Below are 20,461 nucleotides of genomic sequence, written 5' to 3'. Positions count from 1 at the left end.
CCATCAGGTCCTTTGGGGTTCTATTAAATGAAACAGTTTTTGTTCTAGGTAATTCACTCAGTAGGCATCTCACTTCAATTCTTCTGGATTGGGAAAGATTAAAAAAAATAATAAAATCAGGAGCGGGTTAGGGATGATGAATCTTTGAAGACTACATCTTCTGTGTTTTGATGAAATTATGATTTCCAACATACATGACGATGTGTTCAGCCATTTGAAGAAGTGGAAAGCTCTCACTCCAGTTGTTTTGTTCATTTGCAGGACATTCAATTGAAGAAGGAAGAAGCAGTCCTCACTCACGAATCTTGGCAGGAGGCAGCAGACGACATGTCAGGCATCATCACAGCCATAGAGGAGGGACTGAGTCAGACGACTAGCCTGCCGACAGAGGTGGAAGAATTACAGGCCAAGAAGGCACAGCTTCTGGTAAGATAACCACACCAGGAGCCTTCAGTAAAATAAAAGTTATTAGAGTAAAGACCCATTTATGGTAAGGTAACCGATACCAGAGTAAAATGTAGCTCCTTCAATAAGAAAACCAACTCAAGGCTGCAGACATGGCATTGTCAGGTAATGAGCACCAGGATAATGAAAGCTGATTGTGAGATAACCAGTAGTACGGTACAAACATGGCCTACAGTAACATAGTACTAGGCTGGAGACACAGCTTATAATAAGGTAACGAATACCAGGGTAAAGACTCATTAAGATAACAAATACAAGAATGAAGGTTGATGGCCAACTCTGGGATGACGACAGAGTTTTTAACAAGGTAACTAATGCTAGACTAACTAATGTACATGAAAGGATAACCACAACTAGATGAAAGACACGTGTCTTGGTAAAACAACTAAAAGTGGGTGACTCATACTTCTTTCTTTAATTTTGGATCAAAGGAACTCCAAGCCAAGTGGCCAGAGGGCCAGTCCAAACTTGCTCAGCTCGATGACTACACCAGCAAAGCCCTTGCCTCCACTGCAGCGGCCGGTCAGCACAAACTCAGTCACCGTGCCTCAGAGCTCAGTGAGCAGTGGAATGCCCTGCAGGCCCAAGCTGCTGAAGCAGAGTCTAGAATTGCTGAGATGCTGAGGCAGAGAGGCCAGCATGATGACAAGAGGGAGGAGTTTGCAAGATGGCTGAGTAAGACGGAGATGGAGTTAGTAGAGGCTTCCCAGCTGGGCTCAGATCTTGAAGCAAAGGAGAAAAAGCTACAGAAATGCGAGGTAAGACTAAAAGATCTCATTAGACGATGTGACAATGCGACAGTCCAAAAAGAGCTACATGGGTCCAGGCCAGCTAATTTACCTGGTAGTATGTGTGTGCATTCCCCCCTGGCAAAATGTAACAACATATCCCCTTCAATTATTGATCTGGTAAGAATCTTTAAGTCAGTACGGTATTTAGATTATTGGATGGAATGTGATCAAGGAATTATGATACATATGCTTGTTACTTGTTAGGTGCTTTGATAGCTTGATTTTGTGTCTGAGATGACTCCACCCTGAGATAGCAAACAAGCTCTTGTATAAAATTTATATATATTCATTTCTCAGATGAAAATTTCCCGAAAATGATCCTCAAACTGATCACTCATCATCAACTGTTTCAGTCAACTGAAGTCTCAGTTTCAGGGATCACCCAGACTCACTGAGTCCTCTCCTCATCATCCTTGTTCTTTTATTCAGGAGCTCACTGATGACATTGTCCTCCATGAACCAGCACTGGCCGATATCCTACAAGGTGCTCATCAGTTTAACGACAACCTATCTGAGCAGCTTACGGCTAGATACAATGGCCTGAAAGACGAAGCTGAGGTAACACTGGGTTGAAATTCGTACAGCTGGTCTGAACAGAAAAACTTGCCAGGGAACAAGTAACAATAAATACACATGCAAGGATCCAAGATCTTTATTTTGTACCTTTGGCTGATGTGTTTCAGTAAAATTCAGCATAGTTAAACCAAGCGGACTGATTGAAACAAACTGTCAATTTGATTTCAGGATGTCACCCAGCAAGCAATGAAAGCGGTAGCAGATCATAGATTGTACAATCAGAGCATGGAGGATTGCAAGGCCTGGCATGAACAGATGGAGAGAACACTTAAAGAGAACACAGGGATACCAGAGATGAAAGATGAACTGCAAAAACAGGTGGACAATCTGAAGGTAAAGCCATTAGCAGAAGAACAATCATGTTCATTGCATTTGAGTGGGTAAAGTTCAAAAAGCCATAGTGGCCTCAAAGGGACATCATTGTTAAGAAATTCATTAGTAGCATCAGAAAAAAATTTTCAGCGTAAATTTGCTTTTCTGCAAGGAAGTTCATTTGCAAAGATCCATAGATACGAAAGCTTTTGCAGCTATGCCTGTGCCAAAATTTGGGAGGGATCTTGATATTTTTCAAGTTCAACAGAAAATCATGAGGATGTTGTCCCATCAGGGCTACCATGAAATCATGCTGACCAAAAATGAAATCTGTAATAGTTTTGCTTCAGTGTTCGCTTGTACTGAATTCATTTTGGTGTTTATAGGCAATGTTAATACTGAGTGTCATTAGTTGCAATATTCTCAACCACAGTTGCTTCAGCAGGGTCAGCCTGACGGAAAACAGAAATTGAAAGAAGCGGTTGCCACTGCAACTGCCGCAATACCTTCAACTGCTACACAAGGTCAAGAGGTCATCCGGAAATCTATTGCTGCCCTCCAGCAGGCATCGTGGGCCTTGACAGATCAGGCAGATCAAGTCAAGGACCAATTGGAGGAAGCCTTACAGAAATGGGATGAGCACGACAACAGATGTAAGAGGCTGTCTGATTGGATGGTTGAAGCAAGGACAATACTAGATGACCTAAGGAGACGTTGCACAGACTTACATGAAAGAAAGAAGAAGCTGGACATGTTAGAGGTAAGAACAAAACAGCCTTAAAACAGTCAAAGGTTATTAGTTTAAAAATCTAAATATTGATTTTTTTTGCAATTAAAGTTTCTAATGGAAGTGACAGAACGTGTTTTAAGGACTTCAATTCCGTCAAGACAGAAAGTGAAATATAAGAAATTGCTGGAAACTGTTGGTTGACCTCTGAAATATGCAAATCTTTCTCAAAGGCAAAAGACACGAAGTAATACTTTAGACCTAAAAGATGTAAGCAAGGGACACAGCCAGAGTATAGAACTGAAATACTATTGCTCTCATAGTCAGTTCATTAACAAATACTGTTGTATTCACCTAATCTCAGTCGCTCAGCCAGGAGGTTGATGCTCATAGAGAAGATGTGGAGATTTTGTCTCCTCTAACCCAGGAGCTTCAGAGTGTTGGTGTGAGGAACCCGACCATTCAAACTAACACAGAGACTGTCAACACTGAGTATCAAGAACTCTGTGATAAGTTAAAGGTATGTCTCTCCTCACTGAAGAATGAACCATGACACCAATAGTGCTTATAAAAACAAACGTTTAGTATTATTCTTTATGAATTTACCCTGTAGTTGTAAGCTTGATGAAAATATAGCTAGTTGAAAACCTCAAGTTGTGTTGTAGTAAGTTTTGTGTCCGTCCTTTGTGAGAGCAACCTTTTAAGCTTGAATGCTTAAAATGTGTGAATCAAAAGTAAATATTTAATCCTGCATATTGTTAGTTTCTGTCTTGTTTATTTCCTCTCCTTTTGCTAGAGGTAATAACCAGGAAATGTGAACTTATAGAGTTAAGAAAGAGCCCATCTTTTGATCATTTTCGTGAATTTGATTCCTCTACCTCAGGATTCCCAAGTCCAGTGTTCTCAAGGCATCACGCTCAATGAAGAATTCCTCCAAGCAGGACAGGAGGCCAAGACATTTTTACAGCAAGCTGAAGAAACCCTGGCTGGCTGCTCTGACCCTTCAGGGGACCGCAAGATCTGCCAAGACAAATTACAGATGGCAGAGGTATAAAACAATAGATATTAGTTAATAAGTACTGTTTTTTGCGACTAATTATATATGTTCAAAATCAGTGTGAGCTTTGCTCATCTTTGAATGTTGTGGGTTATCCGCCCCGAGTGCACCATCAATCGGCGAAAGTAAGACAGGGGGTTACAAGGAGGTTTTTGCATGCGTTCTGTATGTACGCTAAGACCATACCTGCCGGAATGAATTAGTTACGCGTACTCAGCGTGCTCCGTGTCAAAGGTACATATACTTTCATGTCTTGTGGTGTGCCTATGCGGTGATGCGGTGAGTACCAAAAAAAAAAAAAAACCACACCCTTGTTTGTTCCCCTCGGAGCGGATTGTTACATAAAACGGCTATCCATCTGGCCCACCTGTAGTAATTGTTTTGTAGCCGCTACGTATTCACCAGAAGCATACTTTGGCAAGTTTGACTGCATCCTTGCATTGATATTTGCAAGCTTCAAGTCAAGAATCCCACAAATACTGCCAACTTCCACCCAATGAGACAACTTAAAGCTCAGACCGGAGGAACACAGGCAAGATTGAATGTCCCTAAGTTGCAGGGAAAAATTCTCTTTTCTCTGTCATGGGCCCCATTTACACACAGGCTGTAGTTTAATACTTCTTCAAAAAGTGAAAGAAATGTCCCTGGAAATTGTTGAAGGGGTGCCCCTAATGTATGGCAGTACATGTTGGTTGGTGATTCACTTTTTAATGTAATAATTGTGATTTATTCTACCTTGTAATCTAAAATTTGTAGGTCAATCAAATGTAAAACATTCTCTCTTTGCTTGTCTGTTTCCATGGATCCCTCTAGAATCTTTTAGCTAAACAAGATGAAATCCAGTCTCGTTTGGAGTTGGTAATGGAGACCCTCAACTCACTGGATCCATACACCACAGCTGAAGGTCACACTACCCTGCTGGCAACTGTCCAGTCACTGCAGAGCCAGTGGGATCGGCTGGTGCCCAGCATCAACCAGTGCAGAGCTATGCAAGGAGACCGGTTGGAGACTTGGGTTGATTTTGAAGGTGGTGTGGAAGAGATGGGACAGTGGTGCATAGACACTGAGACAGCTCTGAAGGATGCAGCAGAGCCCAGAGAGGACCTGGCTGATAAAAAATCTCAGCTTGAAGAAGTCCAGGTACCTGACCATCTTGGTTTTTAGTGTGAAGCCAAATCAGCCAGCAACTCACAAGTAAAATGCATCAGAAAACTGTCTGTATTTGTGGGTGTATGTTTCATCATTGGCCACCAAGTGAAAAGATTTTAGCCTGTTCAGGCTTTATTAGAATGCAAGTCATTTGAAATTTGCTCACCAATGGAAGGAAAAGCTTAGATGTGAGTTTGGACCTAAGACAGAATTGAAGAAGAGAGACTAACTTACTAAAAGTTGAAATACTTTTGGAAGATGAAAACAGAAATGTTAATTTTGGGTCATTTAACTGAAGACCTAGAGTTCATTCTTGGTTAGTTTGGGGAGCTGAATTTTTAGATTAAGGGTAACTTTTTTCAATTCCCTTGTTGTCTTGGTTGCATAGCACTTGCCACAGACTAAATAGGTTAGTTTATAAGCTCCTCTTGCAAAAAATTATCTTATAATATTTCTGTTTGACAGGCGCTGAAGGAGAACATTGAGAACCAAGCCAAGAAATTGAAGGAATTGAAGCAAAAGAGTGTGATGCTAACATCAGCCAATACTCCAGATATTGTAGAGAGTGTTGAGAGGCAGGTTGCTGATGCAGAGAAACGCTACCAGGACATGCTGGACCGGATGAAGGTATGGACAGCACTCGACAGAGAAGTTGGTAGTTTGCTCTGGACTCGTTCCATAGCATAGGACCTGAGCTTGAACCACAGAGGGCAGTGTTTGCTTAACTCAAATGCTTCGTGGTGCCTATCAGTCCAAGAACTCTAGCTTTGCTGTGGCATTCACACTAAATTAATAATCTATTTAGTTCATTAGACTAAAGTGATTCCCTGTATCACTGGATCAATTAAAATCCCAAAAATATGCCACCCATCCAACCCTTTATTGAGTTCCTGTTTGGAATTCTGGTGTGTATTTTCATTTGCTCATTCCTGAGTAAATGGTGAAAGGAACTTGGTAAGTCTCACATCCAAAAGTTTTATCATTTACAGGACATTCACCAACTGCAAGAAGAGGCAGTTCTCACTCACGAGTCTTGGCAGGAGGCAGCAGACAACATGTCAGGCATCATCACAGCCATAGAGGAGGGACTGAGTGAGACGATTAGCCTGCCAACAGAGGTGGAAGAATTACAGGTCAAGAAGGCACAGCTTCTGGTAAGATAACCACATCAGGGTAAAGACAGGCTGTACTTTAACAAGAACTAGCAAATAGACACATGATGTGGTGAGATAATCAACACTAAGCTGTAAACGCAGCCTGAAAAAAGATAACCAGAAGGATGTTATTGGCACTAACTTTCTGTAATTTTGGATTGAAGGAACTCCAAGCCAAGTTGCCAGCAGGCCAGTCCAAACTCGCCCAGCTGGATGACTGCACCAGTAAGGCACTAGCCTCCACTGCAGCCGCTGGCCAACCCAAACTCAGCCACCATGCCACAGGGCTCAGCGAGAAGTGGAATGCCCTGCAGGCCCAAGCTGCTGAAGCAGAGTCTAGAATTGCTGAGATGCTACGGCAGAGAGGCCAGCATGATGGCAAGAGGGAGGAGTTCGCTAGATGGCTGAGTAAGACGGAGATGGAGTTAGTAGAGGCTTCCCAGCTGGGCTCAGATCTTGAAGCAAAGGAGAAGCAGCTACAGAAATGCGAGGTAAGACCAAAAGAACTCTATATAATTGGAGGTCTGTTGAAAATCCAAAAGAATACAAATTAATCTAAATAAGTATTGTCCCCAGGATACTGGATCAAATTTAATCAAATCTGATTCGTACGTTCATTAATTTTCAACAGCATATTTTTCACATAGCAGATGACCACTTTTCCTTGAAATTCTGGCTGCTAGGAGCTGCCAGGCTATTTTTCTAGTTTTCCTGTCAAAAATAATTCAGGCTTGTGAACAAAAAAATTGTCAATTCCACCAAAAGTTACAAATAAGCTTAGCTTTAGAGAGACCTCCTATAGTTCCATCCATCTCAGATGACAATATTGAATCCTTCAAATTAGATTGGGCCCACTAAAATAGCAGTCTTTGGGATCATCCAGACTCAACAATCCTCTCTCATCGTTGTTTTTTTCTGCAGGAGCTCACTGATGACATTGTCCTCCATGAACCAGCACTGGCTGATATCCTACAAGGTGCTCATCAGTTTAATGACAACCTGTCTGAGCAGCTTGCGGCTAGATACAATGGCCTGAAAGACAAAGCTGAGGTAAGCACTGGGCCTAAATTGATACAGCTGGTCTGAACTATTACTACATGTATATAGCACATTTTTGTGCTAAGAACTCACCAGGGAACCAGTCACAAGAGATAAACATTGAGTGACATTTTTACCGGTAACCTGAAATGTTGCTAAGCGATTGTTGTGCTAAGCAAAATTCATCAGGGAACCAGTGGCAGGAATTGCACATTGTGTGATATTTTAGCAGGTAAACTTTTTTGTTTAGAAAATATTGTCTCAGCTTGAAAAGTTTCTTTGCTTAGTGGCTGTATGACATAAGCCCTAGATGGAACACTGCCTCAGTATCTCATTCCGATAAAAAGTCATGCATTGGCCATCTCGTTGTTCTTGCAACGTCCAATGTAGGGTCCAAGATCTTCATTTTGTACCTATAGTGGATGTATTTCGGTAAAATTCAACATAGTTAAACTATAGTTCAGGCTACGAACAAGCGCTTGCTTTCTGTATGGTATCTGGCATTCATCATCTTGTTTCTTTTATGTTCTAATTATGATTTATGCAAATAAACCAAAACAAACCATGTAGACTGATTGAAACAAACTGTTAATTTGATTTTAGGATGTCACCCAGCAAGCAATGAAAGCGGTCGCAGATCATAGATTGTACAATCAGAGCATGGAGGATTGCAAGGCCTGGCATGAACAGATGGAGAGAACACTTGAAGAGAACACAGGGATACCAGAGATGAAAGATGAACTGCAAAAACAGGTGGACAATCTGAAGGTAAAGCCATTAGCAGAAGAACAATCAGGTTCATGGCATTTGAGTGGGTAAAGTTCAAAAAGTTATTGTGGACACAAGGAGACATCACTATCATGAGTTTTACGAGCAGCATCAAAAACAGCCTACAACATCGCAAAAAATGACAAACTAAATTTGCTTTGCTGGAAAGGAAACTTGTAGAAATTCATAAAAATAATCACCTTTTTGTGTCGTGACAAATTTTGGGGTTAATGTGATATTTGATTACTTTATTAAAGGAAAATCTTGATGTTCCATCATGGCTACCATACAAATACACTGACCGAAATGAAATCTGTTGCAGTTTATTTAAGTGGACAAACTGTGTTGATTTCATTTTGATGTGGGTAGACAAGATTATATTTGAGTGTCGTTACATTGTAAATTCACAATCACAGATTCTTCAGGAGAGTCAGCCTGAGGGAAAACAGAAATTAGATGAAGTGGTTGCCACAGCAACTGGCACAGTGCCCTCGACATCTTCACAAGGTCAAGAGGTCATCCGGAAATCTGTTGCTGCCCTCCAGCAGGCATCGGCGGCATTGACAGATCAGACAGATAGAGCCAAGGACCAATCAGAGGAAGCCTTGCAGAAGTGGGATGAGCACAACAACAGATGTAAGAGGCTGTCTGATTGGATAGTTGAAGCAGGAACAATACTAGATGACCTAAGGAAACCTTGCACAGACTTGGAGGAAAGAAAGAAGAAGCTGAACATGTTAGAGGTAAGAACAAAACAGCCTAAAAACAGTTGAACTTTGTTCGTATTAAATCTAACTATTGCATTCTAAATTTTGCGATTTTAATTTTGAAATTGAAGTAACAAAACATGTTTCAAGGAGTTTAACTCAATCAAGACACAAAGTAAAATACAAGAAACACTTCGAAACTGCTTGTTAACTGGAGTTATGTAAAATATGCAAATCTTTCTCCAAGGCAAAAGACACAAAGTAATACTTTAAACCTAACAGATGTGGACAAGTCTAGAAGGTATATAACTTAAATATTACTTTCCCTCATAGACAGATCATTAACCACTTCCTGCTGGGCGACCTGTTTTGGGTACGTAGGCTTTATATGCAGAGCCGGGAGCCCTGAACTGGGACAAAAGAGTTGGGCCTTATAACAAAAGACCATGCTCAGCACAAAAGACTGAGCTGCTGGGCATTAGGGACATTTTTTCACTCTCAATAGTGGAGATAATCCAGCCTTGTTTTGAAACAGTATACCACAGTTTGAGGTATTTAGAGTGAGAGGATTTCCACTGGGGACAAAAGCTCTCCACCTCCGCAGCGATGAGCCACACAGCACCGCTGCATGCTAATCTGGCCCCTATTGAAAAGAGGTCAGCAGTGCACTGTGCCGGTTTTGGGAACAAAAGAATCTTACGTCACACCCCAAAATCTGGGCTCTTTTTCCAAGGCTGCAGGCCTGGCTGAAATATTCAGGAGTCAATGAATTTCCTGTCAGCTTTAAAGTAGTGCCCAAAGAGTCCTTTGTGTGGCCATAAACGACCATTAAATGAAATGATGAATTTTTGAAGAATTTTGAAAACAGAAAATCTTGAAAAGGACTCGGCATCTTGTCTTGCTCAAGAAAAATCCACCCGGCAGCAAGTGGTTAACAAACACTTTGTGTTCTCTTCTTTTCAGTCGCTCAGCCAGGAGGTTGAGGCTCACAGAGGAGATGTGGAGATTCTGTCTCCTCTAACCCAGGAGCTTCAGAGTGTTGGTGTGAGGAACCCGACCATTCAAACTAACACAGAGACTGTCAACACTGAGTATCAAGAACTCTGTGATAAACTGAAGGTATGTCTCTCCTCACTGAAGATTGAACCATGACACCAATAGTGCTTATAAAAACAAACGTTTAATACAAAACTCTGTATGAATTTACCCTGTAGCCGTAAGCTTGATGAAACTGTAGCCAGTGGAAAACCTCCAGTTGTGTTGTAGTAAGTTTTGTGTCTATTGTTTGGGAGAGCAACCTTGTAAGCTGGTATGCTTAAAATATGTGAATCAAATATAAATATGTTAATTATGCGTTTGTTTCTATCTTGTTTATTCTTGTCATTGTTGTCATTCGTGTCTTTACTTGAGCATTCACATACAAAGACGAGCACGTTGATAACCTATATATAGGTCATTAATATCAAGGACACAAGATTTAAAATGAATAACAATGTGGAGAGATGTTAAAGCAAGGCCAAAAAAACCATATACATGTAGTGTGAATACGAATTGTAAATCTACTAACACATGAGTTAGAAACAAACAAAAAAGTGTTGAGGGAATTTAATTTACCGATAGAAGATACAATAATTAACCATTATATTTAATAAAATAAACCATTAGCGAATTAATTAATCCTTATAATATGCGTATCTAATTCGACAGGACTGTTAGTCATCAGCTGTGTTGATCCAGTTAATGGAGTACTAGAGTAGAATAATAAGCAGGGAATACCGACAAAGTTTGGTTAGGAAAGAGCCCATCTTTTGATTATCTTGCTGAATTCGATTCCTTTACCTCAGGATTCCCAAGTCCAGTGTTCTCAAGGCATCACGCTCAATGAAGAATTCCTCCAAGCAGTACAGGAAAGTGGGACATTTTTACAGCAAGCTGAGGAGACCTTGGCTGCCTGCTCTGACCCCTCGGGTGACCGCAAGATCTGCCAAGACAAATTACAAACCACGGAGGTATAAAACAATAGATATCAGTCAATAAGTACTGTTTTTTGTGACTAATTATATATGTTCAAAATAAGTGTGAGCTTTGCTCATCTTTGAATGTTGTGGGTTATTGTTACATAAAACAGCTATCCATCTGGTCCACCTGTAGTAATTGTTTTGTAGCCACTACATATTCACCAGAAGCATACTTTGGCAAGTTTGACTGCATCCTTGCATTGATATTTGCAAGCTTCAAGTCAAGAATCCCACAAATCCTGCCAACTTCCACCCAATGAGAACACATAAAGCATGGATCAGAGGAACACGTACGTCGTACAAGATGAAATGCCCCTAAGTTGCAGTGAAAAATTCTCTTTTCTTTGTCATCAGCCATGATTTGCACACAGGCCATAGATAAATACTTCTTCAAAAAGTGAAAGAAATTTCCCTGGAAATTAATGAAGAGGTGCCCCTTATGTATGCTAGTAGGTTGGTGATTCACTTTTTAATGTAATCTTTGTGATTTATTCTAATCTTGTAATCTAGTATTTGTAGGTTAATCAAAAGTGAAATATTATTTTATCATTGTTTGTCTGTTTCCATGGATCCCTCTAGAATCTTTTAGCCAAACAAGATGAAATCCAGTCTCATTTGGAGTTGGTAATGGAGACCCTCAACTCACTGGATCCATACACCACAGCTGAAGGTCACACCACCTTGCTGGCAACTGTCCAATCACTGCAGAGCCAGTGGGATCGGCTGGTCCCTAGCATCAACCAGTGCAGAGCTATGCAAGGAGACCGGTTGGAGAAGTGGGTCGATTTTGAAGGTGGTGTGGAAGAGATGGGACAGTGGTGCATGGATACTGAGACAGTTCTGAAGGATGCAGCAGAGCCCAGAGAGGACCTGGCTGATAAAAAATCTCAGCTTGAAGAAGTCCAGGTACCTGACCATCTTGGTTTTTAGTGTGAAGCCAAATCAGCCAGCAACTCACAAGTAAAATGCATCAAACAAAACTGTATTCTTTTGGGTGTATGTTTCATCATTGGCCACCAGTTGAAAAGTTTTTAGCCTGTTCAGGCTTTATCAGAATGCAAGTTATTTAAAATTTGCTCACCAATGGAAGGAAAAGCTTAGATGTGAGTTTGGACCTAAGACAGAATTGAAGAAGAGAGACTAACTTACTAAAAGTTGAAATACTTTTGGAAGATGAAAACAGAAATGTCAATTTTACGTTGTTTAACTGAAAACCCAGAGTTCATCCTTGGTCTGCTGGGGAGTTGAATTTTCAGATTATAAATGTAACTGCCACAGACTAAATAGGTTATTTTATATGCACCCCTTGCAAAAAAATGATCTTTTGCTCTGTTTGACAGGCACTGAAGGAGAACATTGAGGATCAAGCCAAGAATTTGGAGGAATTGAAGCAAAAGAGCATATTGCTAACATCGGCCAATACCCCAGATATTGTAGAGAGTGTTGAGAGGCAGGTTGCTGATGCAGAGAAACGCTACCAGGACCTGCTGGACCGGATGAAGGTATGGACAGCACTCGACAGAGAAGTTGGTAGTTTGCTCTGGACTCGTTCCATAGCATAGGACCTGAGCTTGAACCACAGAGGGCAGTGTTTGCTTAACTCAAACATTCCTTGGTGCCTATCAGTCCAGGAGCTCTAGCGTTTTTGAGGCAGTTACATAAAATCATTTAATCAGCAAAAAACTCTTGGATATTGAGATAGTCTGAATCTTATAGCATGTTGCAAGTCAATTTTTTCTTTATGCATGGTATTTAGGGCACTAGACTAAAGCAATTCCTTGTATCATTGGATCAATTAAAAACCATGAAATATGCCACCCGTCCAACCGTTTATTAAATTACTGTTTGGAATTCTGGTATGTGTTTTGATGAGCTCATTCCTAAATAAGTGGTGAAAGGAACTTGGTAAGTCTCACATCCAAAGGATTTTTCATTTACAGGACATTCACCAACTGCAAGAAGAGGCAGTCCTCACTCACGAGTCTTGGCAGGAGGCAGCAGACGACATGTCAGGCATCCTCACAGCCATAGAGGAGGGACTGAGTCAGACGACTAGCCTGCCGACAGAGGTGGAAGAATTACAGGTCAAGAAGGCACAGCTTCTGGTAAGATAACCACATCAGGGTAAAGACAGCCTACAGTAAGATAACCAACACTAGAGTGGAGACACAGCTTATTGCAACCTAATCCAATTTAGAGTTTAAAGACAGTTTATGGTTAGATAACTAACATTGGAGAAAAGATAAAGCCTTAATTTGTATTTTAAGATAATCAGCATGTGAGAGAAGACACAGGCTATACGTTAACCAGAACTAGGTCACAGACACATGTTGTGGTAAGATAATTAACTCTAGGCTGAAAGCGCAACCTGAAATAAGATAACCAGAAGGAGGTTACTGTTACTTTCTGTAATTTTGGATTGAAGGAACTCCAAGCCAAGTTGCCAGCAGGCCAGTCCAAACTCGCCCAGCTGGATGACTGCACCAGTAAGGCACTAGCCTCCACTGCGGCTGCTGGCCAACCCAAGCTCAGCCACCATGCCACAGGGCTCAGCGAGAAGTGGAATGCCCTGCAGACCCAAGCGGCTGAAACGGAGTCTAGAATCGCCGAGATGCTGAGGCAGAGAGGCCAGCATGATGACAAGAGGGAGGAGTTTGCAAGATGGCTGAGTAAGACGGAGATGGAGTTAGTAGAGGCTTCCCAGCTGGGCTCAGATCTTGAAGCAAAGGAGAAGCAGCTACGGAAATGCAAGGTAAGACCAAAAGAACTCTATATGATTTGGGGTCTGTTTAGAATCATAAAAGAAAACATGTGAATTTAAATCTGTATTGTCTTCATGATACTGGATTGAATTTTACGAAAGAATCCTGATCCATACGCTCATTGCATAATTTTTAACAGCTTTTGTTTATACGTGTTTAGGTGATGACCACCCTTCCTTGAAATTCTGGCCACCAAGAGTTGCCCTTTTTTCCAAAAGTTTCCAAAAGTAGTTCCGGCTTGTAGACAAAAATTTGCCAAGTCCCAAAAGTTATAATGAGCCCAGCAGTAAAGAGAAATCCTAGATTCTCCATTATTCTGAGAGGAAAAGAATGAGTTCTGCAACTTTGGTTTATTCTTTGTCAACCATTTCAAGCTACCAAAATCCCAGTCTTATGGATCACCCTCACTTAATGAATCTCTCTTCGTCATCATCGTCGTTACTCTTTATCCGCAGGAGCTCACTGACGACATTACCCTCCATGAACCAGCACTGGCCGATATCCTACAAGGTGCTCATCAGTTTAACGACAACCTGTCTGAGCAGCTTGCGGCTAGATACAATGGCCTGAAAGACAAAGCTGAGGTAAGCACTGGGCCTAAATTGATACAGCTGGTCTGAACTATTACTACAGGTATATAGCACATTTTTGTGTAAGAACTCACCAGGGGACCAGTCACAAGAGATACACATTGAGTGACATTTTTACCGGGAACCTGTTCTCCCAAAGCAATCGTTGACTTTGCTAAGCGTAGTAACTATGTTAACTGGCTCCGTGAAATCGGTCCTGGGTTCAAACACTGCCTCAGAAGCTCATTCAGATACAAAGTCAGAGACTGGCCCTTTCATTGTTGTTTTTTGCAGCCTCTAATGCGGGGTCGAAGACCATCTGTTTGTACACATTGTCAATGTTTTTAAGTCCAATTCCGCTTAGCTCAGCAAGTAGACAAAAAAAGATAACCAAAAATGCTCTACTGCTATTTATTTCAGGATGTCACCCAGCAAGCAATGAAAGCGGTAGCAGATCATAGATTGTACAATCAGAGCATGGAGGATTGCAAGGCCTGGCATGAACAGATGGAGAGAACACTTGAAGAGAACACAGGGATACCAGAGATGAAAGATGAACTGCAAAAACAGGTGGACAATCTGAAGGTAAAGCCATTAGCAGAAGAACAATCAGGTTCATGGCATGTAAATTGGTAAAGTTCAAAAAGTTATTGTGGCCACAAAGGGACATCACTAACATGAAATTTACGAGCAGCATCAAAAAGAATGTACAAATTGCAAAAAATGACAAGTTAACTTTGCTTTGCTGGAAAGGAAACTTTTAAGATTCCTTAAATAATCACATTTTTGTGACATGACAGATTTGGGGGTAACCCTGATATTTTATTAGTTAAAAGAAAATTTCAAGGGTGATATTCCATCATGGCCATTGTGGAAACACACTGACCGACAGGTTTTTTGAGTGTACATCTGTGTTGATTTCATTTTGATTTGGGTAGACAAGATTAAAGTTGAGTGTCGTTACATTGTAAAATTCAAAACCACAGATTCTTCAGCAGAGTCAGTCTGAGGGAAAACAGAAACTAGAGGAAGTGCTTGCCACAGCAACTGGCACAGTGCCCTCGACGTCTCCACAAGGTCAAGAGGTCATCCGGAAATCTGTTGCTGCCCTCCAGCAGGCATCGGCGGCATTGACAGATCAGACAGATAGAGCCAAGGACCAATCAGAGGAAGCCTTGCAGAAGTGGGATGAGCACAACAACAGATGTAAGAGGCTGTCTGATTGGATAGTTGAAGCAGGAACAATACTAGATGACCTAAGGAGACCTTGCACAGACTTGGAGGAAAGAAAGAAGAAGCTGAACATGTTAGAGGTAAGAACAAAACAGCCTAAAAACAGTTGAACTTTGTTCGTATTAAATCTAACTATTGAATTCTAAATTTTGTGATTTTAATTTTGAAATTGAAGTAACAAAACATGTTTCAAGGAGTTTAACTCAATCAAGACACAAAGTAACATATAAGGAACACTTCGAAACTGCTTGTTAACTGGAGTTATCTAAAATATGCAAATCTTTCTCCAAGGCAAAAGATACACAGTAATACTTAAAACCTAAAAGATGTGGACAAGTCTAGAAGGTATATAACTTAAATATTACTTTCCCTCATAGACAGTTCATTAACAAACACTTTGTAATCTCTTCTTTTCAGTCGCTCAGCCAGGAGGTCGATGGTCATAGACGAGATGTGGAGATTCTGTCTCCTCTAACCCAGGAGCTTCAGAGTATTGGTGTGAGGAACCCGACCATTCAAACTAACAAAGAGACTGTCAACACTGAGTATCAAGAACTCTGTGATAAACTGAAGGTATGCCTCTATTCAGTACCAACAGAAACACGTTTCACTGACTTTGTTTATGAAATTAATGTTTAGTCTCACACTTTGCGTGATTGTGCCTTGTAGTATAAACTGGATGTAAGTGTAGCTTGTTAAAAACTCCGCTGTAAGTTGTATCATAATAAAGAACTTAGTTTTTTATGTCTCTACTTTGTGAGAGCAACCTTGTCAGCTGGTATGCTTGAATATGTGAATCGAAGTAAATATTTTAATTACGCATATTGTTTGTTTCTATCTTGTTCATTCCCTCTCAGGGACATAATAAGCAAGCAATGTGAACTAAGTTGGGTTAGGAAAGAGCCCATCTTTTGATTATCTTCCTGAATTTGACTCCTTTACCTCAGGATTCCCAAGTTCAGTGTTCTCAAGGCATCACGCTCAATGAAGAATTCCTCCAAGTAGTACAGGAGGCTGGGAAATTTTTACAGCAAGCTGAAGAGACTCTGGCTGGCTGCTCTGACCCCTCAGGGGACCGCAAGATCTGCCAAGACAAATTAAAAATGGCAGGGGTATGTAGCAATTAATTAACTTCATTGCTACTGTGTTCCATAACCGTCTGTCTCTGTTTTAGATTAATGTGAGGTGATATTGAACAATCTGACGTCAATTAGTTATGGTCATCTTTTGAGTAGTGAAAGTCACTGTTACATAACAAAGCAACCCAGCAGGTCTGCTACAGTAACAGTTCTGAACCCATCACCTCTTCACAAGATGCATACTGTGATAAGATTGGCTGCATACATGCTTTGATATTTGCTAGCTGCAAGTCAGGATCACACAAATAAATCCTCCTGTCTGCAAACACTGAGTTTTTAAGCTAAGGAACAGGTGTAAGACGTATCGTCTTCAACTGACAGCAAGAAATCATCTTCCTTTGTCAAGGGGCCACTGTTTGCGTACAAGCTGAAGATTATACTTCTCTGTGGTTCATCTTTCAATGTAGTCTTTGTTGGGTAAACAAGTTATTTTCTACTTCTTTTTCCATGGTTTCCTTCAGAATCTTTTAGCCAAGCAAGATGAACTCCAGTCTCGTTTGGAGTTGGCAGCGGAGACCCTCAACTCATTGGATCCACACACCTCAGCAGAAGGTCACACTGCCCTGCTGGCCACCATCCAGTCACTGCAGAGCCAGTGGGATCGGCTGGTGCCCAGCATCAACCAGTGCAGAGCTATGCAAGGAGACCGGTTGGAGACTTGGGTTGATTTTAAAGGTGGTGTGGAAGAGATGGGACAGTGGTGCATAGACACTGAGACAGCTCTGAAGGATGCAGCAGAGCCCAGAGAGGACCTGGCTGATAAAAAATCTCAGCTTGAAGAAGTCCAGGTACCTGACCATCTTACAACATTCCATGTTTAGGACCTTGTTCTCCACATCACATGCATAAAGAAAAAAACCAGCTGACAACTGTCAATCAGTTGATATCATACAAAACATTTGGTGTTCGGCATTTCTGTTTGCCGTATGGAATAACCTGGAACTTCGGGAATTGGTTTGGCAGTGCAGCAATCATTAAATGGAAAGCTTTGGAAAAACTTTGCCAACCAGTGGAAATAGGAATGAAGATTTATATGTGGGCACGAGACAGCAATGCATTGGGGAATAATTAAAACTTAAACTTTGAAAGAAAGGGGAAAGTTATTTTCTTTAAATGTAGATTTTGTTTTTTATTTCACTGTCAGGAGGTCATTTGAGGTCAATGTCACTGGATTAGAATTTGAGGGGAAGTTTAGTTACTTGACATGTTCTCTTTTTGACTTGGGCACATTCCAAGTAAAGGCAGTTTGTAAGTTTTTGTGGAAAATGATGTGATTTTCTGTTTGACAGGCACTGAAGGAGAACATTGAGAACCAAGCCAAGAAATTGAAGGAATTGAAGCAAAAGAGTGTGATGCTAACATCAGCCAATACTCCAGATATTGTAGAGAGTGTTGAGAGGCAGGTTGCTGATGCAGAGAAACGCTACCAGGACCTGCTGGACCGGATGAAGGTATGGACAGCGAAACAAGTATCTTACAGGGAATTGTTAGGAATGTGTCTCACGTTGGATATAATTAATAAACAGCTAATGACTTTCTGAAATTGCAATGGAATGAGTACACAAATTCCACTTGCACTTATCTACTAGAAATAAGAATAAGCAAAATGGGCAATTTGAAATAACCTAGGAGAGGGTACAAATCATTTTTTTTTATTGTGTTACTAAATCAGAAACTTTTGAAGTCGGTTACCCCACAAAGGTCTACAAAAGATGAACCTAAAATCGAGTATATCTTTTTTGTATGTGCATGTAGAACTATAAGTTTTTATAAACCAAATTGATATGTTACCAACAGTGCTCTTGTATCTGTGGTAGGTTTTTTCATGCATTGTTTGCATTTGTCATTTAAGGACATTCAACTGCAGAAGGAAGAGACAGTCCTCGCTCACGAGTCTTGGCAGGAGGCAGCAGATAACATGTCAAGCATCATCACGGCCATAGAGGAGGGACTGAGCCAGACCATAGTCACTCCCTCGGATGTACAGGAGCTGCAGGCCAAGGTGCAGTGTCTGAAGGTGAGATTAAAGCTTCAGTCTTGAACATGCATTCAGACCCTACGACTGGGATGTTTCAGGCTGTCTGCAGGTGAATTCTGAATAACTGTATATTGGAGCTGGGCCTTGTTAGCTCTTATTTGACGGGTGCCCAGGTGTCACCCAGATTTGAATTTAGACATCATTAGTTACCCCATTAACATGATGTTGCATGTCTTGTGTCTCACGTACAGCAAGACCAACCTGAACCTGATACATGTGTGCTACCTTTGAAGTCAGGTTGGATTGTGAAGCTCTGAATAGTTGTTGCTGTTGAGGGATGCAGTAGGCTTCCCTGTGGAATAATGAGACATGCCCAATGTCACATGTACCTCGGTTATTGGTACATAAAACAGTTTCTGTTACCATAGATTGATTAGTCGGGGGCAAGGATTCTAGTTTGCTTGAAGATGTATGCAGGAAGTTAGGAGCAGACTTTGGTAAACAGTAAAGCAATATTCATGTCCGTGTTTTCCTGACCTGCCACCTAGTTTTCAATTTCATTTTTATTGATTTGTAACTCAAGATGCAAAGGTTTCAATGCTGTTTTTACGAAAAAGGAACTGCAGGCACAATGTCCGGAAGGCCAATCCAAGCTGAATGAGTTCTTAGATTGCACCCATCAAACACTAGCTTCAACCTCAGACGCCGGGCAGGCCAAACTCAACCAGGAGGCCACACAGCTCAATGACAGGTGGGAGAAGGTGCTGGCCAAGGTGGCTGAATCAGAGGTGAAGCTTGAGAAGAGTCTACAGCAGAGAGAAGAGCACGATATGAAGAAGAACGAGTTTGAGAAGTGGTTGGCCGAGAAGGAGGTTGAACTTGAGGAGTGCTTCGTGCTGCAGGCAGACCTCCCTGGGAAGGAGGGAGCCAATCACAGATGCAAGGTGTGTTCTTGATGTAATATTTACAAATAAATAAACGAAGGTGGAATGATAAGAGATGAGAAAAGATAGGGTGAACAAAAAATTAAGAAAATTCAACTAGTTGTGAGTCTTTTGACCTACAAAGCAAACACAGCATGGCCAACCCGGATGATGTAGCCAGTATCTGACAGTTTGGTCTGCATTAAATCCATCTTGCCTTTCTCCCATTGCTTTCCTTTTTTTTAAAAATGCGTCAAATTAATTTGTAAATGAACAGCTTGTAAAATCATTATAAAGCCTTTGTGAAAATGTGATGTAACTCTTGTGTCATTGTATTCCAAACCTAACGTTAAACCCTTGAAAATATTAAACATCGCTTTGCTTGGTGTATTTTATGGCACCATAGAGGGAGAGGCTTACATACAGAAGAACCGGACCCAAGTTGAGTTGGTTGTGATGCAAGACTGTGACTCAGGCCTCGTGGCCAGCACACCCAGGCTTGCCATTCATGCCATGATGCCCGAGTGACTTAATTCAATACACACTGTGTGTGTTTATCGCATCTTTACTTTGCCATTGTCTTTTACCAGCTTGAATTTGCAGGTTATTTTTGTCATTTTAATATTTCTGCAGAGACTTGTCGAAGACATAGCCCAACAAGAGCCTTGGCTGGCTGAGTTGACACACAGTGCTCAGCAGTTGCTAGACACCAACATTGAAAGTATCTCAGTCCGATTCCACACCCTGAAAAATAGAGCCAATGTAAGTTTTAAATTTGATTCTGCATAAAATAGGAGTCTGTAAAACTTGTTTTCTTCTCAGACCTTCTTCATAGAAATGCCATTTTCTCACCAAAATTAATGTCTATCCTGTCTGCTGGGTGAACCAATCAATCCTTTTCATATTTTTTAAGGTGCCACTCAAGTCAGCTGTGTTCTATGAAAACCCAGAGAGAAATTAAAACACCAAATTAAGTTGGATTTGAGCCCTGGGATGCTATGCTGGTACTCTGGCAGTTGAGATAACTTTCTGTATGCTCTCACGTAAAACATTTCAGAGAAGGGTTAAAGTCATTTTGCTTACAGTGTATGTTGG

At 41.1% G+C, this 20,461-nt stretch overlaps 1 protein-coding gene across 6 annotated transcripts in view; it reads left to right on the top strand.

Annotated features, from left to right (window-relative positions):
• Window positions 1–20,461, top strand: part of LOC110981942 (muscle-specific protein 300 kDa-like) — a 160,665-nt gene that overhangs the window by 21,552 nt on the left and 118,652 nt on the right. For 4 of the 6 annotated variants that reach the window (XM_087145825.1, XM_087145823.1, XM_087145821.1 and 1 more), the window contains exons 28-57: window positions 262–426; window positions 897–1,223; window positions 1,686–1,814; window positions 2,001–2,165; window positions 2,578–2,904; window positions 3,236–3,391; window positions 3,755–3,919; window positions 4,742–5,068; window positions 5,543–5,704; window positions 6,067–6,231; window positions 6,396–6,722; window positions 7,153–7,281; window positions 7,873–8,037; window positions 8,454–8,780; window positions 9,708–9,863; window positions 10,589–10,753; window positions 11,342–11,668; window positions 12,103–12,264; window positions 12,703–12,867; window positions 13,188–13,514; window positions 13,980–14,108; window positions 14,514–14,678; window positions 15,080–15,406; window positions 15,744–15,899; window positions 16,274–16,438; window positions 16,927–17,253; window positions 17,755–17,916; window positions 18,318–18,482; window positions 19,061–19,387; window positions 20,000–20,128. In XM_087145825.1, coding sequence (XP_087001951.1) covers window positions 262–426; window positions 897–1,223; window positions 1,686–1,814; window positions 2,001–2,165; window positions 2,578–2,904; window positions 3,236–3,391; window positions 3,755–3,919; window positions 4,742–5,068; window positions 5,543–5,704; window positions 6,067–6,231; window positions 6,396–6,722; window positions 7,153–7,281; window positions 7,873–8,037; window positions 8,454–8,780; window positions 9,708–9,863; window positions 10,589–10,753; window positions 11,342–11,668; window positions 12,103–12,264; window positions 12,703–12,867; window positions 13,188–13,514; window positions 13,980–14,108; window positions 14,514–14,678; window positions 15,080–15,406; window positions 15,744–15,899; window positions 16,274–16,438; window positions 16,927–17,253; window positions 17,755–17,916; window positions 18,318–18,482; window positions 19,061–19,387; window positions 20,000–20,128 — 6,390 coding nt within the window. The remainder of the gene's footprint in view (window positions 1–261; window positions 427–896; window positions 1,224–1,685; window positions 1,815–2,000; window positions 2,166–2,577; window positions 2,905–3,235; window positions 3,392–3,754; window positions 3,920–4,741; window positions 5,069–5,542; window positions 5,705–6,066; window positions 6,232–6,395; window positions 6,723–7,152; window positions 7,282–7,872; window positions 8,038–8,453; window positions 8,781–9,707; window positions 9,864–10,588; window positions 10,754–11,341; window positions 11,669–12,102; window positions 12,265–12,702; window positions 12,868–13,187; window positions 13,515–13,979; window positions 14,109–14,513; window positions 14,679–15,079; window positions 15,407–15,743; window positions 15,900–16,273; window positions 16,439–16,926; window positions 17,254–17,754; window positions 17,917–18,317; window positions 18,483–19,060; window positions 19,388–19,999; window positions 20,129–20,461) is intronic. The other 2 variants (XM_087145834.1, XM_087145836.1) reach the window with 2 other exon arrangements.

Source organism: Acanthaster planci, linkage group LG01, assembly GCF_054643075.1.
Source record: "Acanthaster planci isolate LZ-2023a linkage group LG01, COTS_SCS, whole genome shotgun sequence".
Lineage (NCBI taxonomy): Eukaryota > Metazoa > Echinodermata > Asteroidea > Valvatida > Acanthasteridae > Acanthaster > Acanthaster planci.
This window is presented reverse-complemented; position numbering and strand designations above follow the sequence as displayed.